The sequence below is a fragment of the Cyanistes caeruleus genome, chromosome 8 (genome assembly GCF_971803275.1).
Source record: "Cyanistes caeruleus chromosome 8, bCyaCae1.hap1.1, whole genome shotgun sequence".
Classification (NCBI taxonomy): domain Eukaryota; kingdom Metazoa; phylum Chordata; class Aves; order Passeriformes; family Paridae; genus Cyanistes; species Cyanistes caeruleus.
The window spans coordinates 14,601,264-14,623,318 of record NC_141708.1 but is presented as its reverse complement, the minus strand read 5'-3'; the positions used below and the strand labels follow the sequence as shown (position 1 = coordinate 14,623,318).

Genomic DNA, 22,055 nt, shown 5'->3' with positions numbered 1-22,055 from the left:
TTCCAGCGGAGACCTGGTTTCCACATATGCATTTTGACTGCTTCCTTTCCTGCATCCCCTGTGTAGTATGGATAGAAAAATGTGTCTTTTCCAAAATTAGCACATATTTGTCAACTGTTACAGCAGCTGACAAATAGCCATATTTCTCAGCCATAGCAGAGAACAGTTCATTAACCTGATCTAATTTAAGATAAAGATTTATGATAATTATGTGAATAATACTAGCTGTGTCACAGAAGAAATGGATACAGGCCCTTAAGCTTAGATTTGCTAATGTAAACTTTCATTTTATGGCTCAAGAACTGCATGAAGAGTAACAGCAAACACTACGATTTCATCTTTACCACTATAATTATTTGTGTTACACACATTTCACAGTTTTTCACGGGCAGCTGCCATACTGTTTGAATGTTGCCACGAGGGTGTAGAGAAAACTGAAAATTAGGCTTTTCCCTTCTAAACAATACACAATGCAGAGGATGGAAAACAGCTTTGATCATCGTGGCTGTTCCCTCTGATCGTCAGTGGCATGTCTGCTGGGTCAATATAAAATCACTGCTTGACACAACCACATTCAGACCTCTCTACTCCACTAGCCACAGTTTAATGATAAGCTCTAAGGAGGGAGAGTTAGAGATTCAAAAGATTTTTCTTCTTTCTAAGTTGTGTAATAGGATCAACTCCATCTGCCTGGCCCCAATTCCAGGCACGGCTGAACTCCAGGACTTAATTCACATCTCTCTAAGGACCCATGTCCTTGCTCATTTCAGTTCCACTCAGCGAGTTCAGAAGAGAAGGGTAAAATGAGTCAAGGATCAAAGGTGATGAGGGAAGATGTAATAGAGGGTTTTGGAAAAGCAGAAGAAGCTGGGAAGTCATGCAAGACTAAAGAAGTGGTGGAGACCGTGAGCTGAAAGCAGAGCCTGCAGCACACGGCAGTGAGAGCGCAGAGGCTGCCACAGCACAGGAGCACAGCACAGGACCAAGAGCAGAGCTGCTGAGGAGGGAGATGGGTTCTTTACTTTTTCAGAAATGCACTGGCAGTCTGCAGTTCAGATAATCAGCAATAAAAACAAGATGCAGACGAGAAGAAAAAAACAGGGAAAGTATCAAGAATGACAGGAGTTAAAAGGAAAGGGTAGAACTGAAAGATTCTGGGAATGCAACAGATGGGACGAAGTAAAGAGGATGGTCCATGGAAGACAAAGAACTAAGCATTTTTCTTAGTAGTGCAAAGTTCCCCAGATAGGACACATGTTAATGTATAAAAATTCATGAGTTCAGAGTTCACAGGAGTTAGGAGTGCTGGAAAATTTTATTACTCAAAATAAATACTACTTTTGTTTTGCTTCTCCTTCTCTCTTAAATGCTTGTAAGTTTCCTGTTGTGCCAGATTGTGCCAGCACATTCCATTAGTGAAATCTTTCCCAACACTTGAGTATATATCCTGTGAAAATTCTATACAGCCTAATCTGGTAATAAAGTCTCTCTCAGATTATGATCTCCTTCCACCCCTCCTCTCTCAAAGAAACTGGTACCATGCACATTAATTTCTAATGCAAATATTTAATAAAATGTTGCCAGGGAACTACAAATATACAATAAAGTTATATTCAATTTTTCCATTATGTGTTTCTTCACATTTTACACGCTTTATTTTGTTATTACTAGCTTTAACCTTCTTTTCCACTCTATGATGCATTTTTTTCTTTTCTCAAGTCACAATACACATAAAACCTTTACCCTTGCAATTAATACTTTTGATTATAAAATATGAGTTCTCTGGGAGAGGCAATCTCATAACATAAAAGGAAAGGTTTTATGAAGAGACATAATCTTGATTGCTATTAATTCTTCAATAAACAAGGAGAATCATAAATGTTAATAATTTAGAGACCTTGACTTACCAAGTTACTTGAAAGCCATAATGATACCTTAATAACATAGAAAATCCATTAAACCTCATTGTGTGTTGTACCAAGGCTACAGCAGAAATGCTGAAAACACAGGCCAGTGTCCTTCCATCCTCATGAGTTTTGATGAATAGCCGCTCAGCAAAGGCAAGATTAAAATACAAATTTAAAAGAATTTGCTTACTTATGCACAGCTATCAGCAAATCCAGATTCTATATGATGTAGGAACCAATCTCAGGCTTTTGCAAAGACAGGTCTGTGAGCATAACACCCAAAACCCCTGTGTGCCTGTGTTATTGGCAGAACTGTTTATGCATTTGACAAACTGCTGCTCAGATAAGATGAAATCCAACTAAGTAGAGAAAGGAAACTGTCAACAACTCTGCAAGACTGTAACAGAAATTGCAAAAGCAGAGCTTTCATGATGAACCATACCTTCAGAATAGTCTCAAATCAGTCCCAGGCATGAAAGCACAGTTGGAACTGATTTTAAGAGAAGGGTGAAGAATGGCATGTTGCCACAAGAATAAGAACAAAGCCTTAACTGTGTTCCCTGTATTACATTAATTGCTAAAGTAGATAAAAAATGTTAATATTATAGATAATACCAAGGTTTTAGCCAAATTATATTTGACAAGTCTAGAACAAGATGGCAAACTTGTATCTGGCAGAAATTAATCACAGTTGACTGGATAAGTACATACCCAACCTTTTCATGGTTTGTATGTTTTTATTGCTCTCAGGGCTTGGATGCTCCATTAGAAACATGGAAAGGGAGGAAGTTTAGAATCAATAGGCTATTTTTTCCACAAAAATCTAAGTCAAATGGCATAACTAAGCAATTCTTGAAAACATGCATCAATATTATTGAGTAGTGAAAACTAAGCTGGCAGAAGCCCTGGCTCTCAGGTGTGCTTGGACAAAGGGGGTAAGGTGCAGATACACAAAGGTTTGTTTCCCATTGGCTGCTAGAGCAGATGTGCTTTGGGAAAGATACTCTGCCCTTTAACCTTCAGATCTATGCCAGCTCTGTATTATAAAACCAAGGCAAAAGACATCAGTGAGGAAAGTAGGGATGGATAAGCTGGAACACGGCTGAATCCAATAGTGGCAAAACTTGTGATCACAAAGGGTCTCAAATAGGGAGAAACTTTGCACAAAAATATCATTTTTCTTTGGCTATTTCTGCTCAGAAAGTTTCTGTGTCTGTTTTAACAGCAAAGTAATAAATGGGCTTCTAGCATCACAAGGGTTAATGTGATCCTATTGTTGTAAAGCATCTAACATTTAAATATTTGTGATTTTAAAACACTGAGGATGCAGAAAAAGGACAACATATATAAAATTTTAAACCTTCGGAGTTTGCTTTTAATAACACTCTTTGGACCCCTTCTTTCTGGACCTTCCCCCACACCTATCCCCTAACCATTCCACCACTCCCCACTCTTCACCTCACCTGGTATTTTATTATACTGTCAGGATATTTAGAAGGGGACAAGGAAAGAATAATATACTTCGAGAAACGTTCCAGAATGCCTAAAAAAAAATTTAAAAAAATAAAAAAAAAGCAAGAAAAAAAAAAACATCACATTTACAAATCTTTTAAGAACAATCCATTTTAAGGGATAGCAGTACTTTGGTCCCAAGGGCCAGCAATTCATGCAGCTTCATATAAAGGCAGATTCCATACACATAAATCACCTTCTCCCTGGCACCAGCTCACTGCAAGAGATGCAAATACATACACTTCAGAAACTGATTTCTGTTGCACACGTCTTTAGATCAATAAAATTAAATAGAGTTTATTAATATTAGGCAAAAATATTAAAAAAACAAATACGAGAGCCAACAAGATATAGCAAATCTCTTCCTGTTTAAGGCAAACAAGGTCAGTAGCCAGACAACTGACAAATTATACTGTATCATAAAACCCCAGCTTCATTTAGGACTGCTCAATAGGTATCAGATCATATAGACTTAGATGATAAAAATCCCTTCCCACATGCATCATTTTCCCCCTGGCTATCCTCACCACTTTATTTTTACCTCTGGAATGAAACTAAGTGAAAGATCACAATACTGCAAATTTCCTAGTATGCAACAAAAATAGGACTTGGTTTCTACATTAAATTACCAAATTAATGAACTGTTCGATACTGTGATAATTTTATCTGTTTCCAGATATTCTTATCTCATTCTCTTACACAAACTACTTTCCTCCAAAAAAGTTACACTCGAGGACATAAAAGCACCAGGAAGATATATGGCACTGCTTTAACTCATGGCCATTACAGTTTAATAATAATAGAGAAAGAAGCATCAGGATGACTCATATACCTTTTAAAAGTTATGGTATATGGCAACTATTAAAGTGGTGTTTATTGTATTTTGAACATTATTTGCTATGAAAGTTCTATTTTCCATAGCAGAATTTTCTTCAGACTCCTCTTGGGAGTTTTTATTTTTCTATAATATTAAAATATAAAAAATTATATAATAATTGATAATATTATATATAGTATATAAGTATATATATAGTGTATATATACTCTAAAATATATAACATATATTTATACGTGTATATATAAATATAATAATGCATTATATAAATATATAATGCATATATTATACATATATAATTATATATAATATAATGTAATAATTGTAATTTATATATTTATAATATTATTATAATTTTAAATTATGCCAATGCATCAGTTTAATCAAAAAAAGTCATTGTTTGGAAGTGGTCAAACAACATGAACTATCATGGAAGATTAGACTAATACTTGAGGAATATCTTAAGACTTTTCATCTCTAGAATCTCTATCTTCTCCATACTTTGCTCTCCCCAACCATTTGTCCCACACCTTCCAAGTCCTTGGTGTATTTTATCAAGGCTTCCCCTTTAGGAGTTTCTTCCACAAACTGGTTTTTTTTTTTTCTTTTTCTTTATTTAAGAGTTTCAGAGAAAGCATGTATAAATATGTATATACATATAAATAATGGAGCAGGAAACCTGTTTCTTATTCCCTTTTTCCTGCCACTTTGAGTGAACACAGTAAGCTAAGGTGACCAAGTTGAAAACGGTAACCAAGGTGAAAAAGTTTGCAAAAACCTTTACAACAAGAATCACCCTACCTTCTTTAATAATGTTCTTATTCACAAATTAGCAATGCTATGTTAGATCTTAAATCAATAAAGAAGAATACGTGACTTTTAAGACATGCAAATAAAACTACTGAGTAATATTTTTTGTTCAGTCTTTCTTCAACTGTTTGCTTTGGCTAGCTTAAACGCTGAACTCTTTGGGACATAACATTTTTGTGATCTATTTTTAAAACAAGACACTTATATAAAATAAACCATATTGATATATCCTAAACTGAATATCCTAAACTGAATAAACGTGTAAAAGACCAGACTGGACATGAAAAAAACCACAGTAATATAATAACTCTGAAGAAATTCCAGTGGACATGATGTAAATGAATGTGACATGAAAGTAATTTGGGGACAGAGAAAAGTGGGGCAATGCTGCTTTCAAAAGACTATTTAATGTTTGTGAAGTGCTTTGAAGATGAACACCCTTCATAGGTATTATGGCCATGGATTACCATTGGAGTCATGTAGCCTTATTCTGAAACTGAGAATCTGAGGAACTGGAGACAACCTCCAAAGTCAGAAGAAAGGCCTAGACATAAAAAGTATGAAGAATCCTATATGATGAAGAATTGATATAAGCCATACACTACCATAAATTTTCTTCATTTTTATTATGACAGTTTAAAATTACACCTTTCAATAGGTGTATCTGTGGGTAAAATTTGTCAAAAATAACAATCATTGGTATACATCTTAGACTTTCTTTTGAATTGACTGAGGAAAAAAAATTATGCTACTATCAGAAACTGATGGCATTTATAACTTCAGAGTATACTGTGCTCAGTGATACCAAGACACATAGTGAACTGAGAACTTCCAAGATTAAAAGCGTAGTTTTTAATCCCACTTGACATGAAAGAAAAAGGTAACCTACCAATATACTGTCCAGTAGAGAATCCAACCTGCTAATTCCTGAAATTTAAACTGTAGAAGTTTCACGTTGTAAAAAGCAGCAAAACATCTTTGCCACATAGCCCAGACTTCACCAACTTAGTCAAAATTTTACAACTAAAATTTTCCATCAATATAGAAGAGACAGATGATTGTAAATAGCCTTATTCCCTAAAGATATACTTTAACAACCCAATCACACTGATGAAAAAAAAAAAAAAGTATAATATTGGTTTCATACAAGAATTCCCAAGTATTCAACCAGAGAGTCTAAAATGATAAAACTACATTATCCTGAAGTGATGACTCCTTGTTGGGTCTCCACTTCATTGCCTACTGAGAGTGAAATAGTGAGAGTAGAACCCATGAATTAGTGATTCAACAGCTGTATCCTTCATGAAAAAAAAAAACAACAAAGTAATTCCCTTCCTCCACTCCATCCCAAAATACAAAGCAAGAGATGCATGTTGCAAATCCGTAAGGACTAGAATCCCTTCTAACAAGATACGTGCAAATACTTTGTGAAGCTACAGCTAAGTTTTTCCTTTTGATCCACATCAAGCACATGAATCCTGTTTCCAAAGCAGTAAAGTCCTAAATAAAGACAGTGAAACACTCCAGAACAAGGATTTTTTTGGTTTGTTTTGGGTTTTAATACAAAGTAAAGAGGAGAGAATAGGTGCTTTATCAGCTTATATTTTGATTTTATTTCTTCTAGTGTGATTTTTTATCATCAGGAGCATTCAGGCACTACTGAATAGCCCTAGTGTGCATATGATTTCAAAGAAACTCTGCAGACTTCCCCACCTCATAAGCTGGAAATAATTGGTCCAAACACGTCAGGAATAAGCATTTCTTCAGTGACCTCACACTAGTTTGCAGTCACTGTGTGTGATTGTGTCAGAAGTATTTCTAGTAGCAATAGTTCAGTACAGAAACACCACAGAGCCTAAGCTATCAAACCCAGACAAGGCCCATGGCCACTTAGGTGAAAGAACCTAAGCTACCAACCTCATGCTTCAATTAAGCTACCAAATCATAACTTCTAAGTTTGCTGATAAGCAACATTACTGAGCGTGTAAAGGAGATGTTACACATCTACATCTTCATCTCTTCAGAGATAATGCAGAGGTAATTCTCTTCCATCTCCACAGAGCAGTTATCAGAGTTTATCTTCAATCTTACCTTCCAAAAGATCATAGCATTAGGGAACCAGCAACCCTATATAATGAATTATCTGCCCCAAACCCCCCAAAATGTTTATTACAGTGTAATAAAGTGTTTCATTACAGTGTTACTGCATCTGAATGTATATTCTTTTATCCACCTCTATATTTCTTAATAGTTAAAGCAATCCAAAAGGTTATGCTCCATATGTTAAAATTCTCCTTCTCTCTGTGGGCCCATAAAACTGAATGGAAGCAGGCATCATCTACCAGAATATTCTCTTTTGCCTGTGTCTCCTATGCAGCTACAAAAACAAGTGTAAGAGCGCTAATACTTGAACCCATTATCATTGTTTTCTACAGCTGGCCAAATCCCACGAGTGTAACTTAATTCATAAAAAACAGTTTCACCTGGAAAATCTTTGACATGTTCAATCAAATTGTCACCTGTATGTTCTAGCTACTGAAAACTACTAACACAGATTTTATTTTTCTTTCCTTTTTAGCTACAACATTTAGCCTTAAATTTACTTTCGGGAAAGAAAAAAAAGAAAAAGACCACACCAAAAAACCCTTCTCAAAAACGAGAAGAGGGACTGTAAGAGGAATAGGGATAAGTTTATATGATACACGGTACTATACTTGTCCATGTAATGCAAAAAAATAATAAAAACTGTATCTTTTATATCAACTAGGGCCAACTAAGCAGCTCTCAAGTCGAGAGGTATTTGCAACTAAGTTTAAAAAAACTACCACAGTACCTTTTAAATGAGTTTTGAACAAGTGTTACCTGAAATGAATGTGTTTAGGGGAATAGGATCAAGTTTGCTACTGGTGCCTTAAATCATATGTATACGGGAGCAAATCCTCCCACCTACCACTTCAAACACACCACCTCCCCTGTTCATCTTTCCTCACTTCTGTTTCCAATTCAATTTCTTTTCACTGCAGTGAATACATACTTCTGTTGATCTCATGGTCAGCTGGATTCATCGACTGGTACTTACCTCAGCAAAAGTTTCTTAAAAACCTAAATAAGACTCTGAGACTCAACATTTAAGAGGAAAAACCATGCTGAGTGTGAGAGTTTCTATAGGTCTTTAACCAAGAGGAAAAAATAGTTTCTGCTTCCCTAAAACACTGACATTTTATAATTCTGGTGAGTACCACCTCTAACTAGTTATACAAACTACAGAAGTAGCAGTGAACTTACCACTGAGGTTAAAACTTTTGTTGGTAAGTAATGTAATACTCTAAACCAGCCTATTAAAATTTAGGAGGAAGCGCAATTATTGTATCTTGTATAGAAGCAGAAGTTTCCTAAATAAATAATCAGCATACTGATAATCAGCATCAAGTCACTCAACAGTTATAGCTAAAACTGAACTGGAGCATACACAGCACATCTGTACATTTACAAGCACAAGCTCCCCAGATGTTATAAATTACTATATTTTCTCCTGAAAGTGTTGACTTAAAGAAAATGCACTGAACAGTGGAGATGTTCATAGCAGCAACTGTCAACAGAACCAAATTCTACAGTGAAAGATCTGTTGATATGTGTATGATCTAAAGGGTAAATGTCACAGAGCTATTACTGCTTGGGTGCATTACAGGGACATTACTTTCAGCTGTACTTAAGGATACAACTCAGAAAGTTCTACTACCTTACTTACAACATACTATTTATTCAAGTTTAGCTATGTGCAACAGGCAACGAAGTATCATAACCTAATTCCTAGTTAAAGAAAAAAAAAAAACAAGAAAAAAAACCAACAAACCAAACCAAACAAAAAAAACCCACCAAAAAACCCTACCGAACACCATACCCCGAGTAATTTTAAATTACCAGACAACTCTGAACGATATTGGAGGAGTTTCATATGGTTGTACAGAAACTCATCTTTTAAAAGAGACATCAAATTCCAAACTTTATTTAGAGGAGACGAGCGAGAAAGGGAAAGCCAGTTAATGACACAGCACTCCGGAAGGCAGTTCAGCGTTACCGATGCCATTCATTTATTGCCCGGGCAGTGTGAGCCCGTCCCGTTGCTGGCAGAGAGGGACACCAGAGAGCTCCATCAGTTCTGCCACCACTGACATCTCCCGAACCGCCGCCCGCAGCAGCTGCAATTTACACCGGCAAAGCCCAGCTCCCCCACTTCGACCCAAACGCCAGCAGGACTTTCCCAACACAACGCGAAAAAGGGAAAAAAAAAGAAAGAAGAAGAAGAAAGAGCAGAGTTTTTAAGAGCAGGGGCAGGGCTGCAGGGTGCGGGCTCGGCGGGGCAGCCGCAGCCCGCGCCAGGTGCGCGCCGCCCCGCGGGCCGTACTCACAGGGACACGGTGCGGTTGGGCAGCACGGCGGGCTGCAAAGTTTCCACCAAGTCTCCGCCGGTGCAGACCACTTTGATGCGGAGCGCCGGGCGGCCGGGCCCCTTGGCGCGCTCGGCGGCGCAGAGGCAGCGGTCCACGATGAGGTCGGGGCAGTTCCTGCTGCCCCCGCAGAGCCCCAGCAGAGCGGCCAGCAGGCAGAGGCGGGGGCACAGCCCGCGCATGCTGAGCCAGCGAGCGGGAGCCGCCGGCTGCGGTGCCGCGCATGGCACGCGCCCGGCCGCGCCGCTCCGCGGGCCCCTCCACGCCTCCCGCGCCCACCCCGCCCCGCCTCTCGCTGCGGCCGGCTCCGCTCCCAGGGACCCCCCTTCCTCCTCCTCCTCCTCCTCCTCCTCCTTTCTCCGAGGAGCCGCCGCTCCTTTCCTGCCGCAGCCCGTGCAGCCGCGGCGCTGGGCGGACCCCGCGGCGCTCAGCGGGGCCCCCGGCGCGCCCCGGCTCCGGCAGCCGCAGCCCCGAGCGCCCGGAGCGCCGCTACCTGCGCTCGGAGCCTGCGGCGCTGCCAGCCCCCTGCGGGCTCCGCCGACACCCGACAGATGCGCCAGGGACCCGAGAGGCGCGGCCAGCCCAGGCACGGGGCAGGAAATCGGGAGCTGGAAACATCGTGTGGGTCGGGAATCTAGTTTTGAAAACAGCCACCTTTGCTAGCGCTCTCGAGAAGCGTGTGCGCTAAGTGCTGTTTGCACCTATGGCTGTGGAAAAGGAGCTTCAGGACATGGGCAAGGGTCAGTGTAGACCAAGAGACGGGACAGTCCAGCCTCTGCCACCGGGAAGGGTCCGTGCGAGTAGCTGACTTCAGACACCTCAGATAATGCTGTGAACATGACCTAAAGCAAAGGTTTGATCAGTAGTCAAAGGCACTTCATCACCCAGGTCAACGAGCAGTTTCTTTTCTACTTGTATTTCTCTGTCATTTGTGGCACTCGATGGCTTTGGAGCACTCCCAATAGCATTTTGTGATCTGACTAGTAACTTCTAGGGTAAATTTTCAGCATCAAGCAAGCTACCCTGTTGGGGTGTTTTTGCTGGAAGTGACCAAAAAATCTCCACATTGTAACAGCAACTTCCATTTTTAATGGCCTTTCACTAAAAGAGCAGGTTCCTTGCCTTCACTTTCTGGATGGAGACTCACAACGCACCATTTCATTGCGGGATCTAGGCCAAAGTTAGTAATAGTCTGCCATAGCTATAAAGCTATTTCAAGACATTACTTGGGTTTTATAAAATAATATTGTATTATAACCCCTCAGGGAAGATTTGTCTTGCACATTTGCAGTGCCTGTTATGCTGCTGTCTAATACCTAATTGGAGCCTTTAGGCACTATAGTATTAATAAGTGATAGAAAGGGTAGTGCCCTTCTGAAATTCAGGGCTAATAGCAAATGTTTCAGGAACAATCTTTTTCTGCACAGTTGTTGATTTAAAGAATCATAAATATTACAACCTCTGCTCTTTTATTTTTAAAAGCAAAGTTGTGTAAGGCTTACTGGCGGGCAGCAAAATGGATTGTATTTCATGAGACCACTCAACATTACTATGGTTTCATGGTGTTATTTATCATAGAGAAACCAAATGTATTTAATTTTGAAAATGCTCTTTTAGTTTTGAAAAATTCTGTCTCATCCGCAGTGTTTTTGAAAGTGCAGGTGAAGAATACACATTTATTAAGATGGTAGCATAGATTTCATTCAGTGTTAACCTTGCTGAGAAGAAAAGGAATTTTTCAAACTCAGCCCTTAAACATATGCTAGCAGAATTTTAATGGTTTTTTCCTACCTCATTGATGCTGAAGGGTTTTTTTTTTTTAAATACTGTTTCATTAGGGAATAAAAAGGTTTACAGCCCTCTATCAAATTCTGTGGTAAAGGCAGAAAAGGAATTATTCAAAACATTAGAGCAAAAAATAAGAGGAAACTTGCCTCTGCTTCCAAATATATCTTTTTTCTTGCTTTATTACACATAAAGAAAAAAGTTCAGCCATCTTTACTTTTCCTCACTGAAATCTACAAATATCAAGGTCAATGGTTTGTGATGTTAAAGGTTTATGATGATTTGAAAGCACAGATGATGGTTCCTGCCCTGAGACCTCACAGTCTAAACAATTGTCCAGTCAATAAAAAAGGACCTGAGCACCTAGAGAGCTCAGGGCTGCTTCAGTCGCTCCAGCCAGCACAGCAGAGCGTTTAATGCTGGCGGTCACTAGTCATTTTCACAGACCGTGAAAGATACAACTTCCACCCACTCATAATATACAAACAACTAAATTTCCCATGTCTCAGGACAGCATTACAGTCCCAGGCTCCCTTGTAAGAAGGGAAGAAAGAAACTCGTGGCCCTTTGATTTGAAAAGCAGCCAACATTGCGCTGTGTTTGGGTTCCAAAGTGCCGGTTTTAGACAAACTCTGTGCAGCTTGGGTGCCTTTGGACACTTACACAGCAGATAGCTTGGGATGGGTCATGAGCTCCTGAGCTGGGGGTTGGTGTGTGCAGAGAGAGAATTATGAGTTTATTGTGAAGTCAAAGATACTTGGAGAATTTAGGTGTCTGTGCTGTTAAATAGAACAGAGAGATTTTTTCTAATTCATATTTGAAGCCTTCAATTTCTCCTAAATCTAGCTCAAAGTTATTGCCCACGTAAATTGCAAGGGCACTCTTTAGGATATTTCTCCTGAAAGTTTTCTCTCTTGGTTTGGTCAGAAATCAAAATGTGATATGTGCAGGTCTACTTTTGGACACAAAACCAAACATGAGATCTTAAGAAACTCTTGAGAAGTCATAAAACACCAAGTTCCGATTACATGAAGTTCCTGGCTGACAGAAACAAGACCAGAGATTTGCTTGAAACATGAAAAAAAATTCTAATTTTAGCATTTATTTACAGTTAAATTCTTGCTTTAATTATTTGATTAAATCATATAAATGAGGGATACATTTTCTTAGATCAAGGAAGTAAGAAAATTACTAAAAGTGCCTATTTTCTTTATTTTTTTATTTCCAAGCATCAAAAGCTTGAAGCTTTTTTAGTAGATCTGTCCATTTATCCACACACCATGACCTAATTATAGTACTTGAGACAAATTTTATCCTGTGGCTAAATGTGTAAGTGTTAAAAGGGAATGCAAATTAATTTAGGAATATATCGCTAAAATAATATTAGCCAGAATGAATATGAGCAAGATAAAAAGGAATCAAAGGTTAGAGATACAGGTGATTCACTGAACTACAGGTTTGCATTTCATTTAGATCACATTCCCAGGCACAAAACAGCAGCAGCACCTGCTTAGCATCACAGGACATTACACAGCAATTAAGTAACAAGAATGAATTGTACAATAATAGGAAGTATGGGGAGGCAGAATGTAAATAAATGAATTTGAATTTTGTCAGGATTTCAAAATTGCATGTTAGTACTGGAACAGCGCCATGGAAACTTGAATAACTACAAACAGGTTTTGGTCATGGCTTTTGTTTCATTTCTTATCCAGGAGCTGGCATTCTATCAGCCCTCTAATTCCTTGAACATTGACTCTTTATTGATATTAGTAAAATAATGCATCATTTACTCCATTTCTTCCATCACCTCAGTATCCCAGCACTTTCATTCCACCGTGACTGTTTCTCATGCTACTCATCACATCAGCATAGCACAAATGTCTGTAAGCCTTTGCAAGAGAATTATTTAAAAAACAAACCAAGAAATGATTTGATGTAGGAAAAAGATAGGTAAGGTAACTGAGAGAAAAACAATGCAGAGTGTGTTTCCACTAGGATGCTTGGAATCCTATAAAAAGATACTATTTGAAAGGTGATAGAGGAAAGAAAGAAGAATGGTTAAAAATATGCAGTACAACATTAATGTAGAAAGGACCCAAGATTTTTTACCTTCACACAAAATGAATAATACATCAGCATTAGAGGTGAGATAATCCTGGTCCATAAACAGGCTCATATAAGGCACTGGTGATACCAAAACCAGTGAATAAAACAACAGAAGCAAAGTTGTTCAGGTTTGCTACCAATCACTAGGATAACTGGATAAAACTGGGTGCAGAAACAGACTCTCAACAAAACCATCCTGATGTTATTTAGCAGACTGAGTAATCTTTTAAGGAAAAGTGGAAACTGAGTCATTCAGGACTGGAGTAATTAGAGCAGGGAATCATATACTGGGGGAACAATGCTGTGTTAGAAAGAACTGACAAAACAGGATTTCCATATCTGCTGCTCTCCATCAGCACAATCAGAAACACCTTTGTACTGGTTTCATATTAAGAAATTATAATGTAAGAAACCTTCAAATATCATTGCATTGCTTCCCTACTGCTTACATTTGTTCAGCATATTCACATTTATATATAATATCTGAAATCAAAAGGGCTTTGAGCACTTCAGTCCTCACAGGGCACCAGATTTCCAAAAGGTTTCATTGAAATATTTATTGAAATAAAGAAGTCCTTTAAGTTAGAGACCTCATAAAAAAATGTGGCTTCGTTTTCTCTTAGCAGAGACCAATGTAAAATTCTGATCAAAACTAAGACTATTGCTCTGAAATCATAAACAAATAATAATAAGCTATCAGTCATAGAGGAGTAATTATCACGAAAATAGTGGAATAATCGGTGGAGTGGAATAATTATCACAAAAATATCAACAGGGAAATAAATGATATTTGAAGGGAAAAAAATGAAGTGTTTGGTATTTCTCAATACTGAGCCAAGTTTTCCTCCAATGAATACTTTAGGGTTATTGCCAAATAGTACAAAATCCCCTTCCCCCAGAAAAATCATACCTACAGAGGAGTGAGTATATGTCAGTGTAAATTTCTGATGGCCACAAAATACAACTCCAGCTGTTGCCAAGTCCCTCAGCTGCTTCAGAGAACATATTGAAATTGTTCAGAAATACTGTTGATGGCACATATATTTTAATGTTCTAGCCTTCATCACTTCATGCTGTTTTATTTACTTGTGCAGTAGCAGAATAACAACTCTTTTAAATGGTCAGCCAAAGGAGAAGCAGCTTTTTTTTTTTAAACTTTGTACCTTTTGAGGTCTCACAAAGGTCAAGGTTCAGACTGCAAAACTGCACTGCAAACTGAATCTCTGTCCTGCACACGTCAGAGCAGAAAGTGCAGAAGGGATGGCAGCTGCCTTCTGTCCCACAGGCATCTATTCCTGCAGGAATGTGGGGTTTCAGGAGAGCTACCCTCTTTCTCACACACGTGGTTCCAAGATACCCTGGGAGGACATATTTTTGGATGTTGATGTACACATGCCAGTGCTTCTCAGTGTTTTTCATTCCTAAGACACATGAGAATTCTGACTGATTTAGCAGCATGCCTTGCATAAGAGAAAAAGGGAGAGAAAAAAGAAATATGTAGCACCCTGAAAACAGACTATTTTTCAGGTAGAGAGATATTTCATTTTCCTATCATAGAAAAATATTTTTTCTCTCTGTCATCTCCCTGCATTAAGAAGGTCAAATGAGTCTTTTCCACACCTTCCTGAATTATGAAGACCTCTTAATACCCTCCTTTGTGCTTCTAGAGGTGTCAGATTAGTCACTCCTTTGATTGCAGACGAGGCAAAATGGTAAATGGATATTCTAAAGTCAGAAGACGGCGAGGGTCAGATGTAAACAGCAAAAGCAACACGTACTTGTGCCCATGACAGAGGGGTTAGAAGTAAATGATCTCTAAAGTCTCTAGCCCTTCTATGACTGCATGATTCTGTAACTTCATTAATGGACTTTAAATACACTTTATAATAGTCATTAATGGAGTTTAGGGTCATAACGTGGTCAGATAATGTCAGGATGATTTCTGTCTGACAGAAGCTCTGGACATCACCTGGTCCAAGTTCCAAATTAAAACAGCTTCAAAAAACATCTGGTTTCCCAGGGCTTGACCAATGGTATTTTGAATCACTGAACTGAAGAGGATTTCCCTTTAGTTTGGCCATCCCTGCTGTAAAAGACTGTTTTTCCCTTTGCTCTTAGAATAATTTCCCTTGCTGCAGATTGTATCTATTCCCTCTTCTTCTTTTGCTGTGTACCTCTGAAAAAAAGTTTATCTTTGCCATCTGCTCTTCATCTACCCATGAGATAATTGAAGACAGCATTAAGATCCTCCCTTTGCCTCCTCTTTTCCAGGCACAACAAACCCTTCTCTCTCCTTTATAAGTCAGGTGCTGCAGCTCCCTAGCAATCTTACTGATGCTCCAGGGAGGTAAAACCAGTTTATCAACACATTTTTCTGCATGACTCTATCATCTTGTGACAATATATGAATGGTGCAAAATAAAAGTAGTCATTGCTTTATTATTTCCCTTATTAATCAACTTAATGGCGAGGATTTCCAGCAAGCTGACAGGTTATGTGCTATCATTTGGGCAGTGAATTAAAAGGACATATTAACCTAACCCATATTTCATTGCTTGTGAATTTATTCCCTTGCAGCAAAAAAAAAGGAAAATAGCGATTCATAATCTGAAAGACAATGATTAAAATAAGAATCTCATTATACAATAAATGCTTAAAATAGACAAATGTTGCATTGACTGCTACATTTTATCCTTATCACTCACTTATGTGGAATCCAATCAGAATGCCAACAGTAGCTTGATAGAGAAGGTTCATGAATAGCTAGTGATTCTAATTACTTGCTAACTTTAAATGGCCAATTGAAAAGACAGGGAGAAAAAATTCCAAACACTAAATAAGAACTTTTTTCCATACATGAACACTGATTTAAAAAATAAACTATACTGTGGCTTGAACTAATTTTGTAGAGGATTTAAGTGAAATCATATTTTGTGGCCAAGATAGAAAGTCCATTGGTAGAAATGCTAACATGAAGAGCCAACAAATTCAATTATCACTAACAGCTGTGCAACATTCTGCTAACATCAATCCTGCAGTAGAAGTATTATTATCTGTAAAAACAAATTTCTATCCTTGTTTCCTTACAAGCAGAAAGTTGCATCTATTATTTTCTGTCCCCTTATTCCCACTTTAATTTCATTTCCCACTTCAAACCACTTGAAATTGTGTCATTCACTATTATGTATGGTTTCCTTTAAAAGCCTTTGGAGAGCTCATATCTTCCTCTAACTTAAAAGTGTTTCAGAAACTGATCTTCTCTTCTGCCAGGTAGATGTCACCTTCTCTCTCTTTCTAACATCTTTAGATTCACCAGGAATTCTGGACTTTAATACTTTCTATGCATTCTTAGCGACCATTGTGTTTTCTGAGACATCATGCCCGTTTTTGTCATCTGCCTTGGTTCTTTTAGAAGGAAAAACCTTCAGTGTTAAATTGAAGTGCTACATAACTAAAGTACCATGTACAGCAGCAGCAGAAAATGTCAATAAAGAAAATATTTAAAAGTAATAGAATTACAGGAATGCAAAATAAAAAGTATATGTATTTGCAAATCTTAATTGCTGTTAAGTGTAGCAGAAATTATTCAAGAAAGTATTAGTGCTTTTAAAGGGCCCCACCTCCTTCTGAATCTTATGGTATCAGGCCTGAAAGCAGAGAATGTAGCTGCTTCCTTTAAACTCAGAAATGCCAATGTCCAAAAAGCCTATTGTGAAAAATATTATTTTTAATATCCATTTAAAACTATTATTCTTTATGCTTTTCTTGTAATATGTACTGTTTTCCCAATCTTTCCTAGCCTCCTCTCTCAGTATGGAGGCACAGTTGGAATACTGAATCACACTCCAGAATGGCAGCCATTGGTGTGCATGCAGTGTTAACTGAGTTGGGAGACATTCCTTACCAGATGGATATGGATTTTTCTGAATGCATAATGGCCCTTTAAGAAGCTTAAGAGAAAAATATGAAACCTTTTACAAGCAGCATTCCAAGGCAGGACTGCCAAAAGCAAGTGCACATAAATAGCTTTGATAATTGGAGCCGTCTTCCTGCGCTCGGTCCTGCAGCGGAGCAGGGCTGCTGACCACACACCATGGGGGGATTTGTCACCTGGGCTGGGCTGGTGCTCAGGCTGCCCTCATCTTCTACCAAATACCAGAACTTAGGGCTGTCCTCTGGGCCAGAGCTGCAGCATCTGTCAGTCACCAAACGTCGTTTCCCCCTTTCCATGCACAAGTGGATTTTTAGATTCTGTGCTTGTTTTAAAAGCAGTTGCAGGTTGGTGCAAGGACCTGGCCCCACCAGGTACACATCTTCTCCAGGCACAGCAAAATCAATGGCCCAAATCAAAAAAAGAAGGGGGAAAGATGACATTAAATCCATCAGAACCAAGGTAACTCAAGGAAAAGACACCTGAATTTTACATTCTTCTATGTGGCAATGGCAGTTTTGATGAGACTGGTGAAGAGCCATCTACACAATACTATTCATTATCTATTTTCTTTATCTACATTTTAAAAAACATGTGTATGGCATATGTTTCTCATCATTAACTACGACCTTTGTTTATTTATAGTTTTAAAACCTCTGACTACTGCCAGACACTATTAAAAATAAACATTTTAATTGTTTTCATGTTTTCTCCTCCCCTCCCCTTTCCACCCAAATCTGACAGGATGAAACATTGTTTTTGCATGGGATATAGCTGCTTCTGCTGCAACAAGAAAGAGGACTAGAAGGAAGTTGTATGCATATTATCAGAATAGTTTTATATTCAACAGTCTGGAAACAAAGCAAGTGCAAGCTCACAGCCCTCTTTAAGATAAATCTCCCCATTCCCAGGCTCTGCCTTCAGCTGAGGGTGCAGAGATGAGAACTGAATTGCTCTTCTGCCTTTAGCTCAGCCAAACTTAGCTCTTTCCTCCCAGCAGCACAGCCGCAATGCGAGAGGCCATCTTCATTTCCCATGTAAACAAATAGCTGGACTGTTTGGTGAAAGGTGGGGCTTTGTTTCCACAGCCATATGAAAAGCCTTCTGCATCAAAAATTAATTGCTTTAACAACTTTTAGCTTTTTTGAGTTTGTTTGCTATTTGCCATTTGTGGTTTTGTTTGTTTTGGTTTGGGGTTTTTTTGCACAGGTTAAACATGTGATCACAGACCTAGTCCAAAGGGATACAAACTGCCAGAGAAAAGTTAAACCACAACCTTTTCCAGTCTTCCTGATCTTCCAGGCTTTCCAGGTTTTTGTGCTCCAGAACACAGATCAATCTTTTCTGGTTGGGGGTACAAAGCCATGTTCAGGGAGCCTTCTCGGCACCATGGATTTTACTGCATGAAGTCCATGACTTGAACAGCATTGCAAAGCCTAAATCTCTTAGGTGAGATGCTGGGAAAAGGCTAGAAACACACTAATTAAAGGTGCTACTAACCCTCCTGCAGTATTGTCAGCAATTCTGGGTGCACATACCAGAAGCAGTAAGTTCTTTTATTGATACATGATATATCTCCTTTTCTGGGGTGTTCTACTTTCTCAGTCAACAGCAATGACCAGTGTTTGAGAGAAACTGATTCAAGAACTGATTCAGCTGAATCAGTTCCCTAGTTTGAAAAGAGACTATGTAGTTTTCCTTTATTCCATTTGCCTTTGTTTGAAGTTAAATCTCCTTAGGCAAAACCATTCTTAGTAGGTGTTCCTGGCACAAGGGACCCCAAACAGAGTTGGGTGCAGTTTTTGCCAACCAGGACAGGAGCAGCATCACATAACATAACACAACATGCTCAGAAACTTAAAACAAGGGACACTCTTACTTTAAAAAACTCTAAAAAGGACAAAGCATGTAGGTAATCTCCATCCTCCATTCCTGTGAGGGTTCCCAGCTCTTCCTACTCCTACCTTTCATTATCATGGTGAGGTAAAATATCTCCATACTTAAAAGCACTAGGTGAAGGAAAAAAAGACATACAACTAGGATATTTAGGGAGAACCCATCAGATGGTGAATCAGTGCAGTTCTGATAAAAAGAGGATACTAAAATGCATCTTCTCTGTAAAGATTAATCTCATTCTTTCCAGACAAAGAGGGCATAAAAATATTCTCAGCCCTTGGTAAAAAGTAATGGTGAGTGTATGTGTCTGTCTGGGGCAGTGGTGCTGTCCAAAGAAGCAGTGAATAGGAGTTTTTGCATTATTTCTGGCATGTCTGGGAAACAGGTAGAAAGCAAGGAGGGAACAGTTAAAAACAAAGTGATTATATGTTTTTTCTTTGCCTGGTTTTTATTTGGTTAGGATGATTACTGGTCTGTGCACACAAATTAGTTGTGAATATATTAATTTATTTCTTTGATCTTTTTCTGTATTAGATCCCTTCATTCAACAGACTGCAAGTGGAATTTCTGATCCCTCCTCTGTCTCCAGCTGGATCTTGATGACAGAAGTGAAATCAACCTTTCTTGCAGGTAGGAAACTGAAAGTCCACAGGCTAAATGAGAGGTCTGTGACTCAGAGGTGTTTTTCTCCATCCTATCTCAACAGGTGCCATTGTACCTCCTGCTGTTTGGCCAAATTACCTGTGTGAGCCTCATTCCCTCCAGGCACAGCAGTTACACTGTGCTGATGGACCCAGAGACCTGTCCATACTGACTGAAAAGTTACAGTCACACCTGGATGGGAAGTGATGGAAAATCTGACTGCAGGAATTTCCAGCCTGTGAGAACCTCAGTTCCGCTGTGCTCGGGAGCTGCTGCTCCCTTGAGGTAACAGCAAAGCTTTCAATTTCCAGAGAAACTGCAAAAATCAGGAATCTTCTTCTGCTGGTGCTACTGCTCACACTCCCTGTCCCCAGTGCACTGAATGGATTTCTGGGTCATGTACAGCTGGTAAACCAGCAAGGCTCAGTGCAGCCTCCTGATTCCCTGAGTAAAGATCTGCTTTTATCTCCTGACCATACCATCATAATTTACAATCCCAATCCATAAACCAGAGTTACTACTGAGTATTTAAATCACCCAGGCAAATAAAATATTTCTAAGTTATGGTATAATTTAAGTTAGTGGCAGTATTTCCACTGAACTTGCATAGCCAGGCTTTCACTCACTAAATCTTGCCAGAATTAATAATCAGCCATAACAAGTAATCACTTATTAGTAATCAGGGACTTCACTGATGTCCTGACAGCCTGGTCTTCTGCAGAACTAAGAGTTTCCTGAACTGTGTCCAAAATAGAAATAAAACATGGATAGCCATCAGAAAAATAAATATCCAAATTTGATGTGGATTTTCAGTAGTGGAAATCTTCTGCAGTCTTTACTAAAATCATCTTAAAGGTAATTACTGCCATTTCTATATAATCTGCATCTTGTCCCATGACAATTTGCTTAGCTCATAGACATATTTGTTTTCAATTGGGAAAAAATATCTTTAGCCTGAAGATGATAAAGTAAATGGATTAAATTTCTTGAGGTTTTACAGTAAGTTTTACATCCTCTTCTCATTTTTATGATTCCTGTTCTGACCATTCCAACATTTTACTGCAGGAAGCAGGAGCCTGATATTCAGGCAGCTTCACACAAGCTGATACTGCTCCTCCTTGAAACCACACATTTCCAGTAACTTCCGTGCAAGTTTGTAGTAAACTGGGTTGAGGGATTAAGCAGATTACAGTGGCAGAAGTAAACCTAAAAGGAAAACAAAAACAAACAAAAAAGAAAAGAAGAAAAAAAAAAGCCAACACCAAAAAAACCCCTGAAACCTTAAACCAAAACTAGACTATTGTAAAGGTGTTTCATTGCCCTTTATTAAACAAGGTAGGCAAATGATATTTCAGTTCATTCTATCAAAAATAAGAAAATTTAGTTACATTAAATATATTTTCTGGGAAATTTATGAAGTGGAAGAGGAGAAAAAGAGGCTCAATTGTTGAACTGTAAAGCAAGATGTGCTTCTTGTGATGCTTCCATTGCAGTTAGAATTATATAACTGTAAACAAAGTAAACAATTAGCTGCCCAGACTTTGTTTCTGTGTGTTTGGGGAGGGACCTAATATTTGTCATAAGCCTCAGAAAATAACATTGGATGTTTAATACTTCAGTTCTCATTAGTTGCAAATAAATCAATTAGTTGTGAACAGCTCTGACTCTCCTTGTAAACAGACTAAAAGCTGCACATACTGATTTTTAGAGGCAGGGTAAAAGTTCTCCAACTTTATTTATAGAGGTGGAGAGAGACAAGGATATCCTTTGGACTACTGCAGCTCAAAACTCAGAAAGAGTTTCCTGCTTCCAACTGTGTCACTAGGAAACAGGAAAATCAAAAAAGAATATTTACCAAAAAAATATTCCTCTAGTTTGTATATATTATATCAAACTGCTATTACTACTAGCCATGAGAAAAAAAGATTAACATCTAGTCTTTCTTGACTTTAGGCTATTTATTATCATAGATTTACACTTCTGAAATCATAGTTAACAGCAGAATTCCTCTGTGTTCGAAGCACATTTATGGTCTAGGAATAGCTATTGCCAGAGGAAATAAGCAAGAGGGTCAGGGGGCAAGCAAATTAAAAACAAACCCAAAATAACCCAAGGATGTACTGCTTTGGTAAATAAAAACTTATTTTCGATGTTGTTTTTGTAAAAAGGATGTCTATATT

General features: G+C 38.5%; 1 protein-coding gene across 1 annotated transcript in view; it reads right to left on the bottom strand.

The window, feature by feature from the left end:
• The window catches only part of ADGRA1 (adhesion G protein-coupled receptor A1), a 258,986-nt gene extending 249,193 nt beyond the window's left edge, over window positions 1–9,793 (bottom strand). Inside the window, exon 1 of the mRNA XM_086901196.1 lies at window positions 9,474–9,793. Within this exon, the coding sequence (XP_086757322.1) occupies window positions 9,474–9,694 (221 nt within the window). The 5' untranslated portion in view covers window positions 9,695–9,793. The remainder of the gene's footprint in view (window positions 1–9,473) is intronic.
• Between the last annotated feature and the right edge of the window lie 12,262 nt (window positions 9,794–22,055).